Source organism: Cariama cristata, unplaced genomic scaffold, assembly GCF_000690535.1.
Source record: "Cariama cristata isolate BGI_N322 unplaced genomic scaffold, ASM69053v1 scaffold22803, whole genome shotgun sequence".
NCBI classification, from domain to species: Eukaryota; Metazoa; Chordata; class Aves; order Cariamiformes; family Cariamidae; genus Cariama; species Cariama cristata.
Window position 1 is genome coordinate 47261 of NW_009608152.1, and position 9724 is coordinate 56984.

General features: G+C 47.2%; 1 protein-coding gene across 1 annotated transcript in view; it reads right to left on the reverse strand.

Moving 5' to 3' along the window:
* Positions 1-952, reverse strand: part of LOC104159186 (sodium channel protein type 8 subunit alpha-like) — a 44310-nt gene extending 43358 nt beyond the window's left edge. Inside the window, 1 exon segment of the mRNA XM_009697027.1 lies at positions 677-952. Within this exon segment, the coding sequence (XP_009695329.1) occupies positions 677-952 (276 nt within the window).
* Positions 953-9724: the final 8772 nt, after the last annotated feature.

Sequence of the window (9724 nt, forward strand, 5' to 3'; positions counted from 1 at the left end):
CAAAGAAAGCAACGAAATTAAACAGTAGAAAAGAACCTCAGTTTTAAGCCATCTAGCCTTCTAAGAAAACCAGTGATCTGGCTCTTCCTGATCTCACCAGGAGAAGATCCTTCCCCTCCATTTCCAGCGCAGCGTTTGCTTACTCACCGCTTCCCTCATGACACCGCTGCATTTCTTAAAACACCTCAGCACCCATAAACGCCTCCTGCCACATCGCCTTAATTCCACAGACAAATATTTTAAAAACAAAAATTGTGAAGATGAAAGCAAGTTAATTAGTTTATCTCACTTCTTTCTTGTCATGATTCTATACCCCGCTGCTTCTTAATGATCAAACTCAGACTGAATTTCATGTGAGTAATGAAATACACACTTCAAACTGTTACCGTTACCCCTCAATCAAATGCTTCTTATTGCCCTCGTGGTTAAAATTGGCACATTAGCACAACTTTTACCTATTTTGAGTTTCCAGACCTTGTTCTCCTAACTCCATCCAAGCGGGTGCTTAAAGATTGATCGTACGATCTCTATTAAACCTCAAAGCAAAATATTTAACAAAACCAACCAACCAAGCCCCATCCAAAGACTCCATTCTTGGTCTTCTACTTAAACCATACCCAAACCTGCAATTTCCTAAGAAAAAGGCGGTTTAGCGACTTCTTTCTTGCAGACTCACTTTCTGGGTCATATAATAAGGGTCAAAGTCCTCCAGCGGTACAGCAACCAGGCCTTTTGGGATGTCCCCGTAGATGAAAGGCAAATTCTTCCCCGCCTCAAGGTCACTGTTTGGTTTTGGTTTGCTGTCTTCATCGTCATCCCGGTGGCTGCTGTCTTGCTTTGGACGCTGCTTCTTTTTTAATTCTGCGATGTGTTTCTCAATGTTAGCCAGAGATTCCGGAGTGAAGGGTTTAAAACTATCAGGGCCTGGTGGTGCGAGCAGCCGTGCTGCCATCTTTTCATCCTGCAGCAGCTTCTTTAGTTATGTTGCAGCCCGGACAGGTCAGCTCTGCAGGGAAGCAAACAGCACAGGCAGAACAAAGTCAGGCACTGCAAAACAAGAGGGACAAGCACGCGGCATTGGGGATCCAACGCCAACCCCGGTCCCCAAGGTCTCCCAGAGCCAGGCGAGCAGACCTCCCGCTTTTCGGTCCCAAGACGATGCGCATCAAACGCCCGACACCGGGTGAACCCACCCGTCCCTCTGCTTCACCCGGGTTTGGCAACGCGAGCGGGACGCAGAGCGGGCTGTCCCGCTTTGGGTGTCTCCTGAACACAAACGCCATCCTAGACGACAGAAACCGTTCTGGAAAGCAACTTTACTCCTAACGGTATTTTTCGGCAAAAATGATTCAACCCATCATTGCTCTCTAGCAAACTGATAATTAGATATAACCTCCGAGTCAGCTCCATTCCCAGGGTCGGGACAAGGTGCTCAGCCCTGCCGAAAAAGGGCACCCTCCTCACCCCGCTAACGAGGCGCTGAGCAAAGCCCACCCCTCCCCAACAGGACACAGAGGAGCGGTAACTGGGGACCGGGTTTACGCAGGAGCGCAGCAGCCAACACGCAGGGAAAACGCTCAGCTCCCTTGAAAATAAACGTTCCTTTGTGTCCTATCAGATATTACTGCAGTTAAGGAGAAGTCTCCTTAATGACGGCAGCCGGTGCTGGAACCGGGGTGCCAGGCAGCGCTGAGAACCCTTCCTCGGGCAGGATGCACCCCTGGCTCCGGAGCGTGCCGCATCTCCGCTACGGGAAGCCAACTCTCACCCCTTTGTTTTACATATACATAATTATCAGGGTTTCTATTCATTTCAGGCCCTGAGAGTGAAATAACCTTAAAAGGCTTTCATCAAGTAGCGTGGTAATTTCCGAAAGTTAAATTTCTGTAGCACGCGGGTTAGCCACGGAGTCTTCTTTGCACCGGGTGCAACACCGACCTGATGAAAAGCGAAGGGAAGCGGCCGAGGTACAGCAGCACCGCCGAGGAAGACCTCGCCGAGCTTCCAACCTGCAAAGGAGCACAGACCTCTGACAGGATTTGACCCCGTCCCTACAAAAAACACCTCGGCTGCTTCCCCCGACTCCGACCAAAGAGATGAGCTGCGAGGAAATTAGTTTATCTGAGTCCAGCCGCCTACAAACCCTCTGCAGCTTTGCACCTTGCTCGAGAACCAGTAACGAGAATACATCGCATTTCTGAGCTACCGGTGCCCCTTCAAGCTTTTCCCGTTCCAGGAGGAGGCGGAGAGAGGAGAGGAATTACCGAAACCCCGCTCTGATGCACGAGCACCGCAGTACGGCACGGCTCGGCACTTGGCACTTCAGGGGGGAACCCAGGCACCAAAGCGGCAACGAATGCCAGAGGAAAGGCAAAATAACCACCAGTATACGGCACGGATGGAATCCAAAAGCCAGGCGGGATAAGGTCCCTTAAGTAAAGAAAACAGATCAGCAGTAAGGTCAGATGTTTTAAGCTAACACACGCACAGCATCAAAACGTATGTGAAAGATTTGGAACCTCTGAAAGAAGAATCATAGAATCATAGAATCATTATGGTTGGAAGAGACCTCAAAGATCATCAAGTCCAACTGTATACCTGATGCCACCCTGTCCACTAAACCATGTCTTGAAGTGCCACATCTAAACGTTTTTTGAACATCTCCAGGGACGATGACTCCACCACCTCCCTGGGGAGCCTGTTCCAATGCCTAACGACTCTAACAGTGAAGAAGTTCTTCCTAATGTCAAGCCTGAATGACTTTCAGATTCCTTGAAAACTATGATACGGGACCGAACTGTTAAAATCCAGCTGTTTTAGAAGGATGTCAGCCCCCAACGGTCTCTACAGCCCTTGAAGGCTGTAGGCACTGCGCTCACGGGGGAGGAGCTTACAGAAGCCAGAGGCATCGCCGAGCCGGAGGCACGCTCCCATCCGTACGGACGAGCCGGGATGGATTTGCCCAGTCTCAGCAATGGGCACGCTCTGAAACTGAGAATCACAACTTTCTATGGATTGCAGTGAACTTCATGAATAAATACAGCACAGAAATAGCAGAGTCCTTTTTTTTAGGAGTACCAGGAGATCCCAGCCTTCCATACAGACCCTGGGGTATGCCCAAAAGCCGGAGCAAAGTGTCCTGCCAAGGGATCTCGGGTTGTTCCTTGTAACTGCTTCCCTCCAGCCCTGACATCGCCATTTCCACACATCCTGAGGGCTCTGATTCACGTGCGAACCTAAAGCTGAACCACACGAGTAGACCTTAAACGCTGTTTCCATCTCAGGCTTTATTTGGAGATCCAAAAAACCTGAAGTACAGATCTCCCTCCTTAGGGAACTGCACAGCGCAGCCTGGGCTGGGATTCTTGTCGTATAAACTTGACCAGGTATTTCCAGAGTCAGAAAGGCTCAAAAAAGATGGCAAGAAGGGGAAAGAAAAGCCAGTACCTTGGTCACATTATCTCCAGAAACATCACAGAACAGCCTGCTGATATTACGGAAAATTAATTTATTCTATTCTTGCAGCGTTTGCATGCATTTAATTACCAAATTTCCCACATACTGTGAAACTATATAGCAGCGTTGGGGATGTGGTCTAATTGAATGGCACAGATAAATATGTCAGGCCTGAATTTAGAAACCAAAGTAGCTCAGGGACACAGCATAAAAAAAGGGAAAAAATGAAGGCACAAACGAATGCCTGATTTGTACGCACAATTACACAACCGGCAACTGGAAGCAACCAACTAACCTGCCAACTGGCCATTTAAAAAACCCAAACAAAACCAACCAAAAAACCAAACAAGACGCCCCCCCCACGCCCCCCAAATCGGGTACACACCTGCACATCACAGTGGTTTTGCAAAGATCCTGCCCGTTAATAAATCAAGAGACACTTTGATGCTCTACCCATAAACCAGACTACAAGTTTGGTCTCGCTGCGTTCACACAGGGCGCAGGCTCTCCCGCTGCTGGAGGTACAAGAAGCAACGGCTTTTGTTTCGGCATTTGGTCCTTCCTCGCAGGACTGATACTTGCTTAATATCAACACATAACAGCGACCCGGGGCTCTCGTGTCTTGGGGAGTTCTTGCCTGTCCTGACTTCATTTGTCTTCCCAGCAAATTATCCCACATGAAGATAACGGCCAAAATCAGGACGTAAACTGAAAGGACGGGAATGGAATCATAAAATCACTATGGTTGGAAGAGACCTCAAAGACCATCAAGTCCAACCGTAGAAAGTTTATTTAATTCCTTAAATCAGACCCGTATGGCAGTTTTTAAATCTTTGACAGCACAGCATGACGTGTTCTTACGATGCCGAGCCACGCTTTGCAGCTCCAACGGCCAACCCCGAATCTTTACCTTTACTCAGCACACGCAGACCTAACTACCCAGGACGTTTCAGAGAGCTATTCTGATTTAAAAAAAAAAAAAAACACAAATCGTCTGGGACGCCTCAGTGCCACACCACGATCTCCAGCCGAAGTGACAGCGAGGAGCAGCCTGCCGGCGAGGACCAGGGGTTAAATCTGGATGTGGGGAGCGATCCAGCTGTTATCGAAGCAAAAAACAGCAAGAGTAGCAAAGATTTCCACTTTCCAGATTTACTGCTTTTCTCAGTAAAGAAAACCGCACTAACAACAAAAAATTTGCATGTGAGGATACAATATTTCTTAAACATTTCTCAGCATTCACCAAGGAGAGGATTTTCAGTATTCCTTGGAAGAACAGAATGAGTTTGGAGGGCATGAACATCTGCTAAAAAAAATCAAAACAAAAAATCCCCCCAAACCAGCCAGCCAGCACGAGGGTGTCAGCACATCGGCTTCTTGGGTGAGTTTGGGCTCCAGTTTGCCGATTTTGGTAAAACTTTCTGCTGCAGAGGGCTGGGTGGGAAGCACAACCATGAGGGTGAGCTGGTGTTCGGTCCTTTCCCTTTTTCTGTGTTTCAATTAGTTACCAGAGGGTATTCAAAAACCATCAGGCATTATCTAATTGTTCGATTTTTTAAAATAAAACTACTGCTTAAAGACCCTTACTAAAATCAGTCCTTATCCACACGTTGACAGAATGAACAAATATTAAACTATCTCCATCCTGAAGATCTCACGATTTAAGCAAAAAACTTTCTGTGCAGAGCGAGAGACACAGAAAGGGAAAAGAATTTGTCCGAGGTCACCTGGACGTCAGTGGTGGAACTGGAAGTCGATCGCGAGCACTGGGACCCTCCCAGGTCCCAGTCCTGTCAATACGGTTCGACCTGATGACCTTTGAGGTCTCTTCCAACCATAACGATTCCATAACGACTCTGTAACGGGCCGTATGTAACAGTCGCGTCCTTTAAAACTCTCAGGAACCTCTCCACACCCCGTGCAGCCACCTTTGGGAGCGAGACAACTCCTCCGTCTCGCAAAGAGCTCTGTGCCTCATCCTCATCTTCATCACGACACTTCCGCAGCGGCACATCTGCTCTGCCGAAGCACAGCCTGGGCTGTTCGCCACGGCAAGCTCCTTTAAACCAAAAAGCCTGTAAATTTTATTTTACAACTGAACGCGGTCTTGCTGGGATACACAGAAATTGGTCAGAATAAACGCGGTCATTTATTTTGGCGCTTTCCACATGTGATTCTTCAGCCTCTAACGAGAGAGAGGTTTGAAAGTGCTGACAAAGATTCACCATCCAGGTAGAGCCAAAGGAGAGGGCACCTGTTTTGCCGAGCTACGGAGAAATGGGATCGGGAACGACACGGTGCTGCCGGGGATCAGCACCGCCGCTCCCAGCGACTTCAGGGCAGCCGGGAATTTGTCCCGGGCACCTGGAGTTGGGCGCGCAAATCCCCCTGAGGCCCGACCGCATCTTTACACACACGTTTTTCAAAGATCAAAGATTTTACACCAGAAAAAAACCACTGCACTGAGGTGCCCAGTTGCTAAGACTTAATTATTTTTTCCTAAATGTTCCCAGCAGTCCATTTACTGGTACATTATAAAATATTCTAATAAATTATTCAAGCTCATCGTCAAAATAAATTAAAAAACACTTTTGAGGCAATATCTTTGCTTTAATACATTTCTTCATTTACTAATTGGCAAGATCCAGCCATTCACAGTACGTCTTTCGGTTCCTTCGAGAGAGAGCCCTTCTGTACGAATTTTGATATAAGCCACACGGACAGACGTGGCTCTTGATTTGAAGGTGCGGGGCTGGGGCAGAAAGGAAAGCAGTGCAGATGAAGGGCCCTCTGAAATTCTACTGCACGAGGGCCTAAAAAGTTTCAGGCCAAACCAAAATACCCATGCATGAGAAAATCCGTGGCTGGAAATGGCCTTCAGAAGAACTTGCCAATCTTCTCCATCTGCAGGAAATTCTGCGTGTCTAGAACGGGCCAATTTTATCAATGAAAAGGTACAGCTATACAGCTGACCGAGATGGAGGAGGCACCCTTAGAAAAGCTCTCCTGTCACATTCGGTGCTATAAAGTAGAAGGAAGAGGAAATATTTTCACTTCCAAGCAATATTTATCGTTGTGTTGCTGGTCGTGTCCCCCACTCTATGTAGAACATCGCCGAAGTTTCCCGGGCGCTCGACCCCAAGCAGAGCTCAAGGGCAGACCCCGGACAGGGCGCGAAAGCGGTTACGCTCCCGAAACAGCAGCGCCAGAACTGAACTTGAACTCACGCCGTGAAAGGTAAAAAAATGAACAGAAATGTAGGGAGGAGAGAGAAGCACAAAAGCACCAGAAGAGTATTAGAAAACATATTAATAATTAAAGACGCTTTAATAAAAACCGGAGAAACTAAAGACGTAGTACTGTAGGCTTTTCCAATCCCTCCCAGTACAACTTCTGTACCATCACCCAGTAAGTTCCAGGAACTAAAACCAGGTAACCCTGGCTCCCCATTCCCTTTGTTGGCCATTACTCAAAGCTGACTCGCATTTATCACCCATCTCACAGGGGACCTTGGAGATTGGTACAGCCGAAGCGAGCCAAACTGCAGCACCGCAACGTCCCCTTTTTCAAAGCCTAACTTCTGAATAAAGCATTGTTCAAAATAGTTATTGGGTAATAGTGAAGACACTAACCCAAATTTAATTCCTTGTTCAACTCATTCAGTCTATCAGTGACCCATAAAATGGGAGCAAGGCAACTGTTCTTCTGTACAATAATTTTGGAGGAATTAATTTAATGTTGTGGAGCACTCCAATGGTGTGACTACAAAGGGTACAAATATAGACAAATATGAAATGGAGAAGAATAAAGACCTCACCTTCTAGTTCTCTGCTCTTAGACAACACCGATCCCAGAATTTCTGCAATGTTCTGGAATACGACCCATCCCGGCTGGGTGCTCCCTTACGGCTGCCTGAGTTACGCCGTCTTCATCTTTTCTTATTACCCCAGGCCTGTCTTACCTGGTTAGACAAAAATCGCCCTCCCCTAATGTCAGCTCTGCCCAGCTGTGTGACCGTCACCATCCTGCTACCGGTTTCGCTAGGCGGTCAATAAAAAGTTCATCTCCTGCTGGAAACGCCACTGGAAGAGCATCGTTTGTTGTTCGGCCTCATGTTTCTGGAGTATTTTCCCACTCATGACTCACGCTGAAGGGCCTGCGTATCCCTTCAGTCACATTAAATCACTAAGGCTGATTAAATCCACAAATGACCTAAGGATCAGGTATCCGGCTCCACAACTTCCTAACCGGAACGCCAGGCTCCTTTAGTATAGAGTTGGGTTCCTTAGAACTGGTCTGATTTTTAACGATATTGAGCATTTCCACAGAACTGCTGGGAATTCAACACACCTGGAAATAAAGACAACTTTTTATTGTCCTTGTCTTCAGAATAACAATATTCTTGTCTAGCATTAGTTACAGAAACAATTTAGTTTATGCCTGGGCGTACCCTTAGCTACGAAAAGAAAATCAGGTAAATTGAAGCACTGGGGACAGATAACGCAAGCTATTTGTGATGAGCTTCAACTGCTCTGTTTTTCAAGTATCCTTCCTCAAAACCCAGCGCCAGAAATACCATCTCAACGGCCAAAGAGAGCCCGGTATCGCCGAGTTTGCCCCAAGAAGCTGCGAGGGTACCGATCCCAGGCAAGCATCACCTCCTCCCCCAGCAGCCAAGCCGGACGGTTTCTCAGCACAACGGAAAGGAGTAACCGCGTGCACGGGTGCGTCATTCCCTTCTAAAATCCATATGGGGAGTTCCGTAAAAGTAAGTAACAGTGTACATATCAAGAGAAAAAGAAAGGAGATGGCTTTTAGCCGTTTTCAATGTTTTCTGCTCCCTACTTCTCTAGAAATGAGAGGTTTTTTTACATAACTTTAAGACCACCACCTGTAAAGTTCACAATGCGTTACACGCTATTCAACAACGAAAAACATTACTGCTTTTTTTTTTTTTTTTTTAAATCCTCCAGGAGTTAACTGCTCAGACTACTTTATAAACTCCTCATACCTTTCTGCTAGCACAAGAGCAGGAGGAGTAACACGGAACAGGACTTTTAGGTCTTAGACAGCGAGATTTCTGCACTGGGAAATGGCTGGTTTCAGAAAGGAGCAATTTCACGGTTTTGCTCCAGCCCAGCCCAGCCAGCTCCTCTTGCTACTTAAAACAGCCTGCGAAGGCAGAAGTTACCCCAACGTTGGAGCGGTACTTAAAGACAAGTCTTCCATAAGACAGAAGATCACGCGAAGCGTTAAAAGCCAGTCTTGAATCCGAGCCTCTTCTTTACTTGTATTCTCCAGCTTAGCGACAGTCCACTCCGCGCAGAAGTGGAATAACGAGGCATCGGGGGAAAGTCCGAGCGTTCAGTGATTTCTGAACCCCAGGAGATCCGAGCGCACAGCCCAGCGATGACAACCTCCCTACCCTGCTACCCCTAACACAACCCATCACACGCGATTTCCCCTCTGCGGCTCCTCAAATTATTTTCCCCACGCTTGTTCTCAACTCCAGCGCTTTTCTTTTGCTATTTTACCGCGCCTTCTTTAACCCAAACCATTTCTTTGAACGCAACAATAAATTATTGATTCCGGTGTTATTTGTTGATGTCAATGGCAGTCGCAGCCGCTTCGGGAGGACGGCAATCGATGGTGAATGGGAACCACGTGACCGCAGGACCGCGGCATGCCCCGGCGTCACGTACGGCCTCGGCGGCCAATCACCTCTCCAGTCATTGAAAAACAGCAACTATCAATTGATATGTAAAGCCGTATCGCCTCGTTTTAATGAAAAAGCACGCTAAACAAGCCAAGCAAACCCCCAAATGAATGCAGACATGACATCAGAAAGGAGGAAGATGAGACCATAACTTAGATTTTCAAGCTACTTCATTTTCACTCAATACTGACTTTGTTTCTGTTTTATTTCACCTCCTTTAACAGAGAAGGAAAGCACATCCAGGCTCAATTTCTTGCAACGTGCAATCACGCTCTCTTCCGCTCATCAGAAGCCCAGCTTTCCGCCTCTGTTCACCAAATATTCCCATAATTACACTTGTTCCACTGAGCAGCACAGCATCTATACCACGATCTAGATAAACGCCATACGTATGAGCTTATATAACTGGTTAAACTATTTGTAACAGGTCCGGGTCCTTTCACCCCGGATGGATGACACCATAGAAGCGTCAAAACCGGTAAAAAAAGGACCAGGCATCCCTTCAGTCGCGTCGTTCATCATTCCGCTAAAACATCGCCGAAGCCAAGGACG